The sequence below is a fragment of the Natator depressus genome, chromosome 1 (assembly GCF_965152275.1).
Source record: "Natator depressus isolate rNatDep1 chromosome 1, rNatDep2.hap1, whole genome shotgun sequence".
NCBI lineage: Eukaryota > Metazoa > Chordata > Testudines > Cheloniidae > Natator > Natator depressus.
The window spans coordinates 131,326,596-131,345,494 of record NC_134234.1 but is presented as its reverse complement, the minus strand read 5'-3'; the positions used below and the strand labels follow the sequence as shown (position 1 = coordinate 131,345,494).

At 39.2% G+C, this 18,899-nt stretch overlaps 1 protein-coding gene across 8 annotated transcripts in view; it reads left to right on the top strand.

The window, feature by feature from the left end:
• Positions 1–18,899, top strand: part of MID1 (midline 1) — a 324,140-nt gene that overhangs the window by 190,562 nt on the left and 114,679 nt on the right. For all 8 annotated transcript variants that reach the window (XM_074966579.1, XM_074966622.1, XM_074966589.1 and 5 more), the window contains one exon: positions 12,817–13,532. In XM_074966579.1, coding sequence (XP_074822680.1) covers positions 12,873–13,532 — 660 coding nt within the window. In that variant the 5' untranslated portion in view covers positions 12,817–12,872. The remainder of the gene's footprint in view (positions 1–12,816; positions 13,533–18,899) is intronic.

The window sequence follows — 18,899 nt, the reverse complement described above, 5'->3', positions numbered from 1 at the left end:
CCAAGGTCAAATAGTAAATGACTTTACTCAGATTAGAACTGAGTATCCTCTGGCTTCCCAGCCTTTCCTATGTGCTGGAACTAAGGGTATGGGGCGGGGGTGCTGCAGCACCCTCTGGCTTGAAGTGGTTTCCATTATATACAGGGTTTACAGATTGGTTCGAGGTCTCTCAGCGCCCCCACTATAAAAATTGTTCCAGCACCCCTGCGGTCTTTGTTTTGACTGCTGTACCCACCCAGCCCCACAAAATCTCCTTGCTCTCCTATATTTTTTTTCTTTCTGAAATGAGCCAATAGCATTTGGCACTTTTAATTGTCTGAGTTACACACTCAGTTACTGATACTGTTCTTTCATTTGCTGCTTTTAATTCTTTAGCTTGAAGTACTAAAGCTATTGTTCTGCATGGCTGCTAAAAGCCCTCAAGGCGAGATTGTGTGGTTGTGGGCAATTGTTTGTTTTGTCTCACCGTGCTCCTTACAAGGGATGCAAATACAAAAAAGAAAATACTTGAGATTGGTTCATGTATCGTGGGGAGATGTTAACTTTAAGTTCCCACAAAATAAGAGGGTGGACATGCCTCTGTGAGACAATGAAGCATTGCAGGCTCTTTCTGTCAGCAGGTGGCTTTTGCAACCTGTTCTCAAACAAAGTCCACAGACAAGGTAAAGTAGGGTGACCGGACAGCAAGTGTGAAAAATCAGGACGGGGGTGCGGGGTAATAGGCTCCTACATAAGACAAAGCCCCAAATATCAGGACTGTCCCTGTAAAATTAGGACATGTGATCACCCTAAGGTAAAGTAAAGAACTCCCCTCTTTGCCAAGATTGGGTTTTATTAACAAAGTGGTAAGACTGAGACTTTTACATCTCACCCTGAGTAAGGGGCAGTGCATAGCAGACCAGGGAATGAATTATGACAACAAATTGTAATTTCTTTCAAGACTCATCCTTGCTCCAAGGAGGAAGAAAGCTGCTATTGGCATTACCAGTAGCTGATTATTTCCCCCCGTGTTGGCTGAGATATGCTGGTCAGCAAATCGACCAGCTGCACAGTGGAGTAAAGAGGGAGAAAGAGTCTTACACTTGCTTACTTGTCTGCATAGAGTTATAACAGCAAATCACTATCTTGTCCAAATAAATTAACAATAAGATACTAAAGTGAGGCTCAAGCTTTCTCTCCAGGCTTGGCTGTTCTTAAGGTTCCTACTTAGAGTGCTCAGCCCACACCCTAGATCTTTTCTCTATAGGAAATTATCCCCACCTTTCTCATATTCAGTGGAGATAAGAAGCTGCCTGCCTCAGTGATACAGCAGAACCTCCTTACTTTTGAATGGAATAGAACAGAATCCTTTCCCAGCAGAATCAACACCTGCTAACAGGGGGGGTGGGGGGGGTTGTTTCACTGCCAGCCTGTTATACTCTCATTGTACTATACCAGAGGTGACTCTTGGCCTGTAACTAAATTGAGTTTCCTGCTCATTCTGTAACTGGCTAAAGCTGAATGGAAATGAGATGGGCGCAGCGGACAATAATGAAAAGGAGATGGTCATCTTTGAGATACTCCTGACCCAAAGACACATTTCTTCTTGTTCTTGGGATTCAGGATTTCAACAAAGATATTTGTAAATTCTCCATGGAGGAAATCAGGAAGCCTGGAGACAGTTGTTTTGCAAATCTTAGTCGATTACACTAAAGTGTAACTGACATAAGGCACAAAAATACATACTGTGTCTGGTGGTTGGAGCAGGGGATTGGGTTCTGCTGCTTGTTCTGCAATTGACTTTCTATGAGGACATCACAAGTCAGTGTCTTAGCTCATAGAGCCTGAACCATGCTAGGAAGATGGGTAGGAGGTATACAACAGTGGTTCTTAACCAGGGGCCTGGGAACCCCTGGGGAGCCGCGAGCAGGTTTCAGCTGGTCTGCTAAGCCAGGCCAGCATTAGACTCACTGGGGCCCAGGGCAGAAAGCAGAAGCCTCGCCACCTGGGGTGAAGCCTGGGGCCCTGAGACCACCACCTGGGGCTGAAGCCAAAGCCTGAACAATGTAGCTTCGCGGGGGCCCCAGTGGTGTGGGGCCCCAGGCAATTGCCCTGCTTGCTACCCCCTGATGCTAGCCTTGGCTTTTTTATGCAGAAAGCCAGTTAGTGTGGCACAGGTGGGCCGTGGAGTTTTTATAGCATGTTGGGAAGGGCCTCAGAAAGAAAAAGGTTGAGAACGCCTGGTGTAGAACACAGTCCTGAAACCGTTCTGCCTGCATGGGCCAGAGTGGGAGCGTCCTTACTAGGATTGCCGATTTTGGTTGGACGTATTCTTGGAAGTTTCATCACATGACATTATCTTTAATTAAAGATTAATCTTTTATTTCTGGAGACTCCAGGAGAATCCTGGAGGGTTGGCAACCCTAGTCCTTACTGCTGTCCACAGTGGCACCTCTGTTACAGCTAATGACTGCATTCCTCTCAGAGCTGTCTCACAGACACCAGGCCATATGTGTGAGGGGCTCAGATCACAATCTTGCCACCACACAGACATGTGTAGTGTCTGTCCGCCCTTTGTTCTCTCAGGAGACAAGCAGCCAAATTTGGCTGTCTGTCTCCTGCACAGATAGCAGGGTTCTCTGAGCCCTATATTCCTCCCCTACAACAGAGCATCTTCAACAGAGCAGCTATAATTTGCCCCTTATCCTCTCTGTGTCATAGTCAATCAGTAAAATAGGGACCTACCTCACTGGGGCCACATGAGGCTCAGTGGATTAGGTCCAAACTCTCCTCTCAGCTACACTGCTACAACTTTACCAACTTTGCCCCTTAAAGTTTGTAAAATGATTTGGGTCCTTGAATGAAAGTGTGTGCAAAGGGAAAATCATTTTTGTTGTTGCTCATTTTAATTCTACTTAAATACTTAAGTGATTTACAGTTTTTAAAATCTTTCCCCCTCAACTTACCTTAGCAATACAGTCTTCATTTGAAAATACATTTATTTGTCTTATACAGGCACTCAGAGGAACATACAGAAAGGAATTATAAGTGTGATAGACATACAATTGGAATAAAATGTTCAATATTGGATTGGGAAAACTTGTAAAAGCCAGTGAGCTGATTCTTTTCATAGTGGTTGCGAATGTGCAGAGTATAATACTGAGAACACATTTCTGGTCTGTTAGAATAAAAATACACTTTCTTTATGGGACTTTTCAGCTATCACATGTGAGGAGCAGAAAGCAAGGCAGAGAGGTTGATGGGATATGCCTGGTGGGTAGGATGGAGATCAGTTTAAAAAAGCACAAGCTTTATTTAGCCAATATTGCATCTGTACATTGAATTTCCAGTCTGTTTAAATTCTAAAAGCCCCGTGAGATGTGAGGTCATAACTTGACTGTTGCAGCTCCCCGAACACCTCTTACTGCCATTTTAAAGGCTCTGTGATGTGAGAACAGACCCTAGGTTTCTTCTGACAGTTTATGATTCATGGTCAAAGTTTAGGATGGTTATGAATTTAAATATGGTGTTTACCCTTGTAGTGCTAGGTTCCCACTCGAGTCTTTTTAGGTACATGGTCGTTGTCACCCATAATGCCATTACACTGACCAAAAAGCAAAGTGAAGTGCCCAATTTTTGCAGCTGCATAACTAGAGAAACATTTGAAATTAATCTCTTTTCATTCATTAATTCTTTTCATGGAGAGGTGAGAATTATTTTTATGTAAGAGTCTTTTAGCTGGTGTAAATCAGTCAAGTTAATGGAGCTCAATCATGAGGTCACTGGAGTTATGGTGATTTACACCAGCTGAGGCTCTAGCCCTTTGTTTTCAGCATTCCACATTTCAGCATCATACACCTAAAAATATAGAACTGTTTGACACACATGAATATTAAACAATTCAGAGCATTTAATTTTTAAAACATACAGAAGCATATTAAAATATATATCTGCTATTCTATTTTAGGTTTCAGAGTAACAGCCATGTTAGTCTGTATTCGCAAAAAGAAAAGGAGTACTTGTGGCACCTTAGAGACTAACCAATTTATTTGAGCATAAGCTTTCGTGAGCTACAGCTCACTTCATCAGATGCATACTGTGGAAAATACAAAAGATGTTTTTATACACACAAACCATGAAAAAATGGGTGTTTATCACTACAAAAGGTTTTCTCTCCCTCCACCCCACTCTCCTGCTGGTAATAGCTTATCTAAAGTGATCACTCTCCTTACAATGTGTATGATAATCAAGGTGGGCCATTTCCAGCACAAATCCAGGTTTTCTCCCCAGGCGGCCCCCTCCCCCCACACACACAAACCCACTCTCCTGTTGGTAATAGCTTATCCAAAGCGATCACTCTCCTAGCCCTTTGGGGCTTTACTGTATATGGCCATTCTTGATTTTTTTCAGTTTTTAACGTAAGGCTCAAAGAATATTCTAATTCCCAGATGATTATTAGATCCCAGTTTGGTAAACGAATGTGTGTTTTTTCTATTGAAGATTCCACTCCTGTGAGGTGCTGAGCATTCTCAGTCCCGCTGATGTCAACTTGCAGGATTGGGCCTTTAGAACATGTGTTCTGTAACTGACATATGACATTCCACAGACAGAATGATGCCCTCAGGACTATGTTTAACCACAAGTGGTGTGGAGGATGTGCTTTTGCTGTATTTGTTAACATCTCTTAAATGTTCCAAAAAATGTAAACTGTTACAAATATTATGTACATATCCTATGTAGTTTACTTGTGGACAAAACAGTTAATTATTCCTTTGGCAATGAAAATATATGAATAAGGTGAAATATTCACATGAAAAATATGACATTCACTTGTGGCAGAAGCTGTTGAATGAATACTCTCCTTTTGTAGTTTTATTAACCTTCAGTTTTACGATATAAATGAGGAAGAGAGTTCTCTGCAGTAAACGGAGGCTTATATGTAATGATGACTAGCTTTCCCTAATGTAGTGAATGCTTCTCTTCCCAAAGTATTAGGAATATTTTTTTAAGCTTTGATTATCAGCTACATGTGGATGGTTGCAGTCCTTTAAAAATATGTCTATGTCAAAGTAATGAAATGCATAAATAATTATTAACAGCACTAGTTAATCACAGACCTCAATTGTCTGAGATATAAAAGTTGAAAGTAGTTAATGGATTAGGGGCAAACATTAGGTTGTGACTGTTCTTTAATAGCATTAGGAATACTTCTTGAATCTGATGCCACATGTTCTAACTGTTCCCTAAAATGATTCTATTTATATCCTTCAGGAGAAGGAAAACTACAAAATAGATTTTCTTTCTTCAGAGCTAGTACTAGAAATTCCAAATGTATCAATTACAGATGAGACAGGTTTTCTTCCTTGCCTCTTTCAGTGCCCATATCCGATTCTATGACAAGAATGTAAACACTTAACTACACTTTACTGTGCATTTATACAACATCCTGCTAACCTGAAAAACAGACATTGCCTATTATGATGCTACTTTGTGTCAGCACTAGAAGACACACACCCATGTGCGCACGCACACACTAATTCTGCCTTTGACTCCATTTCCAAATTTCACTCAACTTCATTATAAACAGTTTCTATACAGTACATTCTTTGTGTGTGGTATCTATAAAGGTTTTGCAACTTATTTTATAACTGCCATTCTTGGATTAACATAACATGGTAATTTATATAATAAGGACCTTTTTATATTAATTTTTAAAGTTTAAAGTTTGAAAGAACTTTCTACAAAAAAATAATTGCATCAGCAGGTGTTTCATGTCTAATTCCCCAGCCTTGCATACTTATGTACCTGTATGGCTTTTACACATGTGAGTTATTCCCACTGAATTTAAGTATATCACAGGTGCTGGAAGGATGGCAAGAGTTGGGGGGAGCAAATCCCTCCCTCTCTCTTCCCCCCCCCCGAGTCCCACCCTACTGTAGCCTCTGCCTTCCCGGAGCCCCTGCTCCCCCCACACACATACTCTCCCTGCTGACCAGCCTGAAGCCCTCTGGTGATGGGTTCTTCCTGCTTCCCAGACCCAGCGGGTTCCTGGCACCAAGAAGAGCGTCCACTGTAGTTTTGGTAGCTGACAGGTGAGGGCCCAGCTGCTGGCATGTGGCTCAGTGCAGAGCGGGACCCAGGTGCCAGCCAACCAGGCCAGGTCACAACGTGCTGCCTCCCAGCCAAGTTTTAAAGGTGGGGAGGGAGAACCATGGCCCTTCGGGTGCCCGGAACCTTTGTAGAATTGGGGGTGGGGAGGGAGGCAAGGCCAAAGTGGCAGAGGAATTAATATTTAAATATCCCACAGAGAGCACATATGTTTCTTTTGTTAAAAAGTGGGGTGGCCATGGCACCCTAACCACCCCCTTCCCCCTGGTTTTAGTGCTGGTGACACGCGTCAATGTTTGCAGCATGGGCCCTGACATTGCAGTACTGAAATCCAGATATGTTGTCAGTAACTGTTGCTAGGAAAAATGCCAATGGAAACTGCTTTGGGTATATTTAGGATATGATTCACCAACACATGAAAAACTGAAATCTTGTTAGTGAGGAGACACATCAGAGAATCTCCAGATATAGCACAACACACCTTTTTTACTTCTGAATAAATACAGTTTTACCAAGTTACACAGTCTTATATGCACTAGAACACAGTGGAGAGCGGCAGCTGGTTGCAGCTGCTTCAGCAAGTGTAGGACTGCTCAAGGACAGCCCTTATTTATGCCACTGGCTCAAGAACCTTATGCCAATGGAGGATCAAGAGTAGCAGAGATCCATTCTGCCACATTGATACCTATCCCATCTTGTCCGTGACCTGCCCCTGACACACCCTCTCCTTCCACTCCCTCTGAAGAATGGGGAACTGTATGAAAGCATTCGAGCCACCTCTGCTAGCTTTACTCCAGTAGAGGGTTATTCTCCATTGACTTTGTGACACAGTGTCCTTAGTTGACTAGAGGCTCTAGCCTATTATTTTTAAGTATAGTTTTACTTTTTAGTATAATTTTACCTCAGTTATAAAATTATCACTCTTCAGAAATTAGCAATACCTAGTCTTGTCCTGAATGTATTGGGTCAAAATGGTGGATGACATTATCTGGCAGTAATGACATTATTATGTAGTTAATGCTAAAGAGAAAAAAAACAGGCACTCAGATGTTTTGGTGATGAATATAAAATAGGTAGGAAGATAGAACGGTTCTTAAATCTACCTGCAGAGATAGAAGAGTTTCAGCTTCTTGGTATGTGTAGGGACTTTAAAGTATTCATTGTTGTTGCACTCCTAGGACCAAAGAAAAGTAGAGAAGAAATACTCAAAGTACAATGTTATCATTGTACTTTGGTCTGTAACCTTAAAGAAATTGTTTAAGGGGTTAAATGCAATGTCACCTCAAGGAGGAATACTAACACACGTGTAGGGTGCATTGGATTTTTTCTCTGTTTGCTATAATAGCTGCAAAATACTTACTAGAGCCAAGAAGAACATGTTACATGCTCCTCAGTGAATGTATTTTTGGGTTTTGATCGTGCTCTCATTGAAATAAATTGCAAGAGTCTTAATTACTTTAATGGCACAGGTGCTGGATATTGTCAGTGAAGAAGTGTTAGGCTTTTTGACCAATAATAGATGTATAGAATTGTGAGTTTTAAAAAGATATGATTTTCCACTATGAACATTTTCTCTTTAAATGTAGCTCTTTATTGAAGTTCTATTCATGCATTTCATTCATATCCAACTAATAATATACAGTTCAAAGACACATTCTTCTTGGACTTCTGTTTTTTCTTTTATCATAATACCCCTGCTCTGTGTGTTTAAATTGCACTTAAATAAAAAGATAAAGCACAGAAATAATAAAGTAAACATAGTAATAAAATCATATTGCAGATCATAATAGTAATGAAACAATCATATAAAGGAAGAATTTTTCACTGTACTCTGCTCGTACTTGACACTTGCGAGCAAAAGTAAATTAGTCAAATTTCAGTTTAAATTGTCCATTTCTCTTTCTTTTTTTCTAGGGAGCTTGAGGATGCTCTCCTCATGGAATTAAAAGGAGTTATCACCAACTCAAAGTTCTTCAATTTGTCTTAAAACAATGGGTCAAATCCTGGCCCACTGAAGTCATAGGAAGGGAGTTTTGTCACTGATTTCAGTGACATTTCACCCTTTAAGGGCCAACATTCTATTTCCAGCATATTTCATACACTGCATTTCTGTGAGAGGAGATTCAGACTTCCAAATGTTCTGTTTCCCCTGAGGTTTCTTCCATTCAGGTTCCCAAGAATTCAGTCTGACTCCAATCTCATCACGCAGGATCCTTTATTTGGTATACAACAGGGGTTCTCAACCTCTTCCGTTCTGAGGCCCCACTCCCCAACGTTCTATAAAAACTCCATGGACCACTTGTGCCACAATAACTAGTTTTCTGCACAAAAAAGACGGGGCTGGCATTAGGGGTAGCAAGCAGGGCAATTGTCTGGGGCCCCATGCTACAGGGGCTCTTGCAAAGCTACATTGCTCAGAGCTCCAGGCTTCAGCCCCAGGACATGGGGCTTCGGTTTTCTGCCCTGGACCCTAGCGAGTCTAACACTGGCCCTGCTGGCGGACCTCCTGAAACTTGCTCACGGTCCTCCAGGATGAGAGCCACTGGTATACAGCAAAGCTACGCTGTGTATATCAGATTCAAGTGTAGTGGTTGAGCATAGGGCATACCACATAGCCACAGCAAACCTTTTCCTTTTATATACATTCATACATCACATTGCATTTATTATACGTTGCATCACATGTTTTGGGATTGGCTTGGTTACTTTGTAGGAACTAATCTCTGTGCAGCATGCTCTGTCCATGCACAATTTACTGCTTATACGTTGCATCACATGTTTTGGGATTGGCTTGGTTACTTTGTAGGAACTAATCTCTGTGCAGCATGCTCTGTCCATGCACAATTTACTGCTTACCTCATCTTTACATGCCCAATTTATCCATTGTTCCCAATTTATCCATTGGACATTTGTAAATGGTTCCCTCTTATCTTAGCTAGAACAAATATCCTATTTTTAGCCTGCTGATCCTAATCCTGTCTCCCAAAAAGTGAGACCTCACCCATGTCCAATTACTCATGTCAAGCCAGGTCTACATTCAGTTCTTACTGAAGTAGGTTTCCCAGCTAGAAATAACATTAATGTTTTAGCATTTGCTATTTCACTGTTGTCTATTGCTAAAAATTACTTCTTGTGAGTTGAACTTAGTATTTCTCATTGCAATAATATTTTTATGCCTGTAATTCTAAATTTTTGAAATTACCGAATTATATATTCCAAGTTCTTTCCACTATTGCTGTTTTTCCTGCACTGGTTGGGTGGCAGTAATTTTACAAACTACAGCTTTGTAAAGCCACGACAGAATCTATTATAAATCATTTATACTGAATTTTTGTTTCTATGATAATACACTTGGCATATGGGGTGGTTTTTTGGGGGGCTTTTTTTATTGGTATTAAAGTGCAGTCTTCCAATTTCAGGTGGGTAGAAGTTTTCCAGAAAGCTCATGAAAGTGAAAGTTCATACATGAAAATTTGAGAAAAATGGCATTGGGTTTTAAGAGACTTTGTGGGTGGATTGCTAACATGACCTGCACTGAATTGTTTAAAAGTACAATAGAAGGATTGAAATAATAAAGTAATAGCAGGATTGTAGTTGGTTAGATACTCCTATTTGGATTGTCTTTAGCATACTCTGTCCCTCTTATAGCTTACATTAGTTTTTGGTTCAGTCACAGAGGCAGTGGTAATGAAAAATGCAGTGTTATTAAAAGTAAATGTCATTGGTAGCTACAAAGGAGAGGAGATGCAGATGATTTTGCTAGAGGTTTTAGCAATATTTGGTACAAGGGGACATATATCATTTATTGAGCTCCCTCGATGTGTTCAATTCTGAACAAACAGGAAGACAGGTCTCTAAGGCCAGATTTTGATGCCCTTACTCTCACTGAGTAGCGCTACTCAAGGAGTAAGTTACCATTCAGTAAAAAGAAAAGGAGTACTAGTGGCACCTTAGAGACTAACCAATTTATTTGAGCATAAGCTTTCGTGAGCTACAGCTCACTTCATCGGATGCATTCATTGGAATGCATCCAATGAAGTGAGCTGTAGCTCACGAAAGCTTATGCTCAAATAAATTGGTTAGTCTCTAAGGTGCCACTAGTACTCCTTTTCTTTTTGTGAATACAGACTAACACGGCTGCTACTCTGAAACTTACCATTCAGTGTGAGTAAAGGTATCAGAATCTGCTCCTACATCAGACTTGGACAAAATAGTCTATAAACACCTTTCTGAAGCACTGGGTAAGCTCCAACCTTTGGATCAGTGGTGCATATACCTCCTTGTTTATCTGTAGTTGACTATCATTAAAAGCCATTTGTTTCAAGGAGGCAACTGAACAGAGATAAGGACGTCACCTGCCACACACTGAGCCAGCGGGATTTCCACATATAAAAGGAAGCATGGAAGAAGCCCCAAATCCTAAACAATTATAAGAAAGAAACGCTGAAGGTCAGTGTGTTTTCACTGAAATGCCAGTATAGAAGTAACAATTAGGTTTGCTGGCTTAAAACCTTGGCTTCTGCCAACCATAAATCCCCTTCTCTTATTTTCAGTTCATCATATAAAATGCAGGATAAATGGGTGATGAGATATTCCGTTGTGGTGTGGGAATGAATTTAAACAGCATGAATGAGGTTTTGATCATCTGGATCTGTCATGGAACAGTGAATGAAGAAAAGAAAAGAGACACTGTTCTTCATCTGCAGAATATGCTTTCATCTTTTGTGTGCTATGTGACTGTGGTTGATGTGAGAGTGGAGGGTTATCATTGCACCCATGTCAAATCAACAGGTCTTTAATTTTTAACAGGCACAGCATGTATTTCTGGCATTTGATGGATAGTTATAACTGAATTAGACAGTGGCAAAGTGAACTTTAGTTGAACCAAGATCATCAGCACAGTAGACCTGAAAATTAAGACTTGTGATGAGGTCAGTGCGTTTTTAAAATCTTCAGAGCTTTTGGCATATATCTGGATGACTGCAAAGGGGCAAAAACATCTCTGGAACTGAAGCCTCAGTGCCCTTACCACAAAGCATGTATGAATAAGAATTAATGGGTGATTTGAACCTTGGCTCCATTTGTTGAACTTTTCTGTTCTGTTATGGTTTGTATTGGGGTTATATATAGCATTCCTGTCACTGTAACTGCAGTCCGAAGTTTAATTGTAGTGAAATGCAGAAAGTTCAAAGAGATTTGGTTCCCAAGCTTGCTAATGAGCACCAGGCTCTCTTCACCCTTAATGAACCAAGGTTTGTATGTGGATTTTTTTTTTTTGAAATGGGAGGGAGGCAGGAGTTCACACAACTGAACAATGACTTTACAGTGTAAAGAGTGTGCAGCTGTGCCATCTGAAGCTGTCCTCAGTTATGAGCAACAAAGCTTAAATAGATTGTACTGTGAAGAGGTACAGCTCTGTGAGTGTGAAGCATAGCTTTTGCTTCTGCTTCACTGACCTGTCTGCTTGCAATAGCAATGGGGCCTTGATGAGAGCTTAGGCAGGGAGAGCTGCATAGGGCGACTCTTTCAAAATCACTCCCTGTAACTTGAATAGAGAAGAAGAAACAAAATGAAGTTTCAGTTGATCTCTTTCCAGGGATGTACTGCTGCATTTTCTTGAAAATCCCATGCCCTCCATTTAAAAGTCATTGGTGATTCCTTAGCCTCTTTAGCTGATCCATAAACCACTAAACTGAGTATTTTCAGCCGATAGTCTATTTTCCTTCTAAATTGTAACAACAAAGATTATACACACACCAAGATAAATTTGTTAAACAAACCACAGATATTTCACGTTAGCTCAATGATCTTCCAGAAGTTCATATTATGTCTTAGGTCAAGCCCATTTGAAATTTGTGCAGAGCCAATATTTTCTCTTTAAAATAGATATCTGTATTATATTTTGTCTAATCTCTCTAGATATTTCTGTTGTATCCATCGCTGCTGCTGCTGCTGCTGCATATATGTATACGTATATGCCACATTAAGTGTGTGTGTGTGTGATGTATTTATGCATATATACACATTCTTGAGAATATATATACACCTATGTACTCTGCTGCGTGTGTATAGACATACACACTACACTACATGTATATTCACAAACATATAGATATAGAGACAGATATACCCAGTATATTTATGTACCATGACTGTAACATTAATTAAAATGTGTAATATGAGACAATGCCACAATGTGAAGTACAGAAGCAACAAGGAGCTTTTAGGTTATCTGTTATAACACTGTGGCTTAATCCTTGCTCTGCTACTCTTCAAAACAGAAATAAAAAAAAATTGCCAGCAGGTTAGCAAAGCAGAAAGCTGCTTCTGCAGTAGGAATCTATTTTTACTGTGATATGTTGTTCTGCTGTTTGAAGGTCTTAATTTTGGCTTTTAATAATTCAAAAGCACCAGAAAACATCTGCTGTTGCCCTCAATCTCATGTTAAAGATAGAAAAACCGACAAAAGGGTTTTGTTTGTTTTTTGTTTAGTTTTTTAAATACAAAACTGTACAATTGCTATGGTTTTTTTAAATTGCTTTTGTTTTTTAAATACAAAATAGTACAATTTTAAATACCTTGACGTGTGCCTATGCAGATTCAAAACTTTAGATAGCTCTTCAGTCTGCCGTGGTGGCTTGATAGTACCAGTGGCGAAAGTTGACAACCCCCCGTGGCTGACCCCTCTTGCTCTCTCTCACCTAATCGAATTTTGCGTTATGTTTCCAGATAGCCGATCAGCTTCCCTGGATTTCGCTGACGACACAGGAAAGCTTTGCCTGAAGATGGAAACACTGGAGTCGGAATTGACCTGCCCTATCTGTCTGGAGCTGTTTGAGGACCCACTGCTGCTGCCTTGTGCTCACAGCCTCTGTTTCAACTGTGCGCATCGCATATTGGTCTCCCACTGTGCCACCAACGAATCAGTGGAATCCATCACTGCCTTCCAGTGCCCTACTTGTCGTTATGTCATCACTCTCAATCAACGTGGTCTAGACGGACTGAAGCGCAACGTCACCCTGCAGAACATTATCGACAGGTTTCAGAAAGCGTCAGTGAGTGGGCCCAATTCTCCTAGCGAAACCCGCCGAGAGCGGGCATTTGATAGCAACAGCATGTCATCCAGTGAAAAAGTTCTCTGCCAGTTCTGTGACCAGGACCCTGCCCAGGAAGCAGTGAAGACCTGTGTCACTTGCGAGGTGTCCTACTGCGAGGAGTGCCTGAAAGCGACTCACCCGAACAAGAAGCCATTCACAGGCCACCGTTTGATAGAGCCTATTCCAGACTCTCACATCCGAGGATTAATGTGTCTGGAGCATGAGGACGAGAAAGTTAACATGTACTGCGTGACTGATGACCAGTTAATCTGTGCCTTGTGTAAACTGGTTGGACGGCATCGTGATCATCAGGTGGCAGCTTTGAGTGAGCGCTATGACAAATTAAAGGTTAGTTTTACCTACTCACTCCTTGTAGCCCAGCAAGCGGGGTGTGACAAGAAGCTTAGTTGCATGATGGGGAAATATGTTTTCTCACCTCTGAAGAGTGGTTGGTATGGGTAGGAGTGCAGTCTGTAATTAATATATAATATGTAATATGTATGTACACACATATATCTGTTCTTGAAAAGGTGTCGATTAATTTGCTGTAGGTAAAGTTACCTCAGTATTATCTAAACTTCCCTATACTTACCATAGGGAATATCAAGCATACTACAAATATTGAAGTAAACTTGTTTATTTATCTAAAGCATTATCTATAGTGACTGGTAAGTTTTTAACGTTGACCGCTGTGCATATAGGTGTGTGTATATACATATACATGGACATTGAAATTTCAGACATTCTTTGAATATTCTAATGACAATTATTTTTAACGCAGTTGCTTACAACTTGAAATCCCTCTGCATCACGCTAAGCAGGGGAAGCATTTAAGAGCTGTCTTCAGGACTCCCCCAGCAACAACATTCACCCACACTTATATAAGACATAGAAATGAAAACAAAAATGAAATTGTTTCAGAGCTACCTGTGACATTCCCTTGGTTATGTGATTTTCCCCCCCCCCCCCACTCCTTCCACATCTATCCTATCAGGTAACAATGCTGCTCTGACAGTCCTGTGTTCCATTGCAGAATGTCTTCAGTATAGTGTCGGTATTGCTAAGACACATTCTCTGGATGTTCTCCAGTTTCAGCCTGGCATTAATTTAAACAAAGCTCCAACTCAGGCAGTAGCAACTAAGTAGAGAGGTATTATACCTCTCTGAGCCCAGGATCTTTTAGTTACCAGATTTGCATGCTGCTGCAGAGCAGAATAAGAAAGAAAGAACCTCAGGAACCCCCACCCCCATTCCTTAGGGAAATGCAGCTTTGATTATTTTGAAGGAAGACTACAACTGAGAGATCATGAGTATGAAGGTAAAAAGAGCATTCTTCTTCTTCTGCATACAATGGTTTCAATGGCAAGAAATTAACAGAATAGGTTGAATTTAACTAGAGGTCTTATCTCAAAATATATACTAACAACACACAGTGTATGTGTGTGTGTGCGCACAAACCCTTTGTTTATATATGAGTGCACACACACACACACACACACACACGTCGTATTATATTAAAACAGTGAATAGTAATGGGACGAAAATCTGGCTGAAACCTGACAGCTTCCTTTTAAATCTTAAAGGATTTCTTGTTTAATAATGAAGTATAGTTATTTTTACATATATTACACAATTTTATTCTTTGATAAATATACGAGTTTTTTGTCATGATTGATATTTTACATTTAGTATTATAGAATGTGGATATAAAAACCCAATAATTGGCTTAATGAAATGTTACTATTTGGTAGATGAATTAGAACTGTTACATCGCTATTGTTCATTGATTTATATTGGTAGGAATGCACTATTTAATGTGAAATACCTGCCATAATTAAATATTGGGTAAGTATATTTTTTAGTATCTCAATATAAGCAATTAGGAAATATCTCACATTTTGATTTATTTAGATGTAGTAAGCCTAAATATAGCATTTTTAAAACAGTTGACTCTTTTTTCTTTATAGCTTTGAGTTAATATCACCAATAGCTTGGAAAATTAAATTTAAAGCCAGGCTAGTTTGTACTGTACTTAGGTTTTCTGCTAGCTCTGGTTGTGAACATGAATGCAGTGGGTAGAGTAGATGATTGTCAAATGATGCCATTCCACTTTAATGACAATGCAAATGATTGTTTAAATTCCTACTAAAATTATTTTTTTAGCTAAAATTCTCTTTACATATTGTATTACAGTGTTTTGGCATTTTGTGTCCAAGGTAGCAAGATATCCAAATATGTGTTTCCTTGGCCCCAGCAATCCTGCCAGGTGGTTGATCTCTTCCCACAGATAGTTCTTTCAAATAACAAGCCTGTCTGAAGGCCATTTGTTACCCACTTCATCATGAGCTACCATTCCCCTCATATAATCCTTCCCTCCATGTGCTGCACTACACTCTGGGTAGAAGGGTAGTAAGCCAGGTAGTTTCTTTCAAGATCAAAGTTCCATTCTCCGGCCATCAGCAAGGCTATTTGAAAACCATGCCCTAGCCTTTCTCTCCCTACCCTTTTCTCCCAGAGGCTGAGAATATTTGTGCTAAAATCCTAGAGCGAGATCTATAGCGTGTAGATCGGCATCATTCCATTGAAATAAACTGAGTGATGTGGAAAAAGAAAAGGAGTACTTGTGGCACCTTAGAGACTAACCAATTTATTTGAGCATGAGCTTTCGTGAGCTACAGCTCACTTCATCGGATGCAAGACTAACACGGCTGTTACTCTGAAATGAGTGATGTGGGTTTGCATCAGCTGAAGATCTGGCCTCTGCTGTCTGTCAGACAAGCAAGAGTTCCAAATCCACTCTTGAATTCTGGTTGTCTCCTTCATTAAGGGTAATACTGACCTTTGAGATAGATACAAAGTCAGTCTAGCTACACTACTGCTACTAAGAATGGAAGGATCTTGGTCTTGAGTTTATATGGTGACTTTCATCCACATGGACGTGTAGAAGCTAATAAGCTCAATGTTAAAATTAATAAACTAAAACGTCAGCTAAAAGAAATGGATAACACTGATTGTGAAAATACTGTTATTTAAATGAAAAGATTTTTGGTGATACAAAGATTTTTGAAAAAATGAACGTCTATTATTCTGTAAAATCGCTGGACTCATTCATAAATTTCTAATGGTAACAGTTTCCTTAAAAAACCAAAACACACCATGCCTTAAGTGACATTTTCTTTCAGTGGAGTTTTTTTTAAATCAACATAGTGTTGATGCTAACGAAAGCAACTAGTTGGTTTTTGATATGTAGCTCTGGGTGTCAAGCTATGCTAATTACTTGCATTCTATCCCAGCAGTGTTGCTAATTATTTAAACAATATATCATCCTTCATTAACCATGGGACAAAAGATGCCATTACAATCTAGCTCTTTTTGTGGCAAAAATGAAGCCCTTTAATTAAGAGTTCTGGTACACTTGTCTGAGGCTTGCATGCTAGAGTGGATTTAACAGTCAATGTAACAGTCATCATGAAGCTCTGGAAATGAGAACTAAAAGTCTCTAAATCACTTTGCCCTGACAGTTGTAACTCCAATCCTGTGAGGTGCTGAGTACTTTCATCTTTTATCAGCGCACTGTGAGTTGAAGGCACTCATTTTCTCACAGCAGCAGGCCTCTGGTATTTTTAGTTATAGGATTACATGAAAAATCTTCTGTTTGTTATTATTAATAAAGTAGGTCACGGACATACATGTGTATAATAAAAAAAAACTGGGGACAAGTCAGTAATATATTGAATTTATATGACATGGTGTAGTGTTAACTTTGTGGTGGAACTTTAAAATTAACCTTCTGTTATATAAACAATGTGTAGTGTGTTATAAATATTAACAGGAGGTTCACAGGATTCTAGCAAATGCTCACATCTAACCCACTTTGTGAATGCAAAGAATCTCTATTACTCAATGAACATTCATCCTTTCCTGTTTGTCTTGGAGCAATGGAATGAAAAAAATGCAATTAGAACATATACCAATTTTTTTCAGGGAAACAAATTAAAATTAGATTCTCATATAGTTGTATCTACATAAGTTAACATTAGCTAAGGTTTTGGAGTGAGAAAATGTTGTGTGCGGACAAATGTAAGACATAGATATAGTCAGCTAATGTTTATTTTGAGTTAATAAACATGTTACATTTGGGCCTGACAAAAGGAAAAAAAATACATCTTGGATCAGAGTCTCAAATAGTGTAAATAAACATTGCTCAATCGAAGTTAATGGAGCTGCTTAGATTTACACCAGCTGAGGATCTGGTCCATAACGTTCAGATAGCAATATCTCCCATAATGCCATGAAATATGAAATCAGTTTGGGGTGGCTTTCATACTATCTAATCAGGAGAGATCCTTTGTTGGGTCTGCTATAGCCCTGAATATTTCTGTAATTCTTATTAATGCTGAAGTGTGTTAGGCATGTTTACGAAGGGTAGATCACATTCCAGAGTAGAATTCTGTAACTGCAAGAGTGTTGCCTTTTTCATTAACATTTTCGGTATTTTTACTTCCAAAAGTACACCAACAAAAAGGGATCTTTAAATTATGTTTTGTTGTTGTTTTTTATTTTCATGGAAAGAATTTACAAAAATAGACAACACTACAATCAAAATCCACATTTTGGAGTGGTGATTTTATGACAGAATCCATTTAAAAAAATCTGTTTCTTTTTTCCTAATCTGAATCAGGACACAGGGAAAATAATCCATTTGCCTTAACAAGTTTAGTGCTCACAAACATTTTTCAGTGGGAAACAACTATAAAATATTTAAGCACTGAGAAAATCAAAGTTACATCTTACAAAATTACTTTGAGCATATTATGATAGAAGGCCTTCTGCCAAATCCAAAACTTCTATAAATAGAGTATAACAATGCATGCATCTTTCCCTATTGTTTTAAACTTGAGGTTAAAACCCTTAATATTTAAATGTCTTTGTAGAGATACTGATACAATATATGCTGAAATTTTCAGTCCAGCATTGTGTCCCTTACTTCCTTTTTGTATTACTTTTAATTTATGGACTGATCATTAATCAGGTTGCAAATGTATTGCAATATCATCAGGGTCTGACACGGCAAACCTGTATTCATGTAAATAGTCCTGCTGACCACACATGAGTATGTGCGTAAAGGATCAGACCGTACGTCGTCATGTGCATTTATTAATAGTATGTATGTGTAGATCAATACCTATACACACAAAGATACTAGTAATATCTACATGTACTATGTGTGTGTGTGTATGTGTATAATACACATGCAAAAACACGCACAAATGTACAGTGCATGTAAAATAGATACATATGGGTGTGTGTGTGTATATATATGAATTACATACACATGTATGTTATGTATATGCATTCCATATATAATGTACTTGTGGCTATTACTAGCACGTTTATGGATGTAATGGATTTCTATTTTTAACTCGGCATTGATTAATGTATCCTTTTTAAAAACACTTTTTTTCTGTTGCTGATTTTCACATTTATGAATATATTTTCCCTTTTGTATCTTTGTAACGTCTATTAACATTAGGCTTAATGGTAGTTATACAGACAATACATTTAGGAAAGAATATGCGCCTTAGAAGAAACACACAAAGCCTTTCTCAATAGGATCAATTTTTCAATCTGTCAGTGAGCACAATATATAGTATGAAGAATGTGGAAAAAATTATAACTAACTTTACAAGATTGAATATTTTCCTCCTGCTTGCT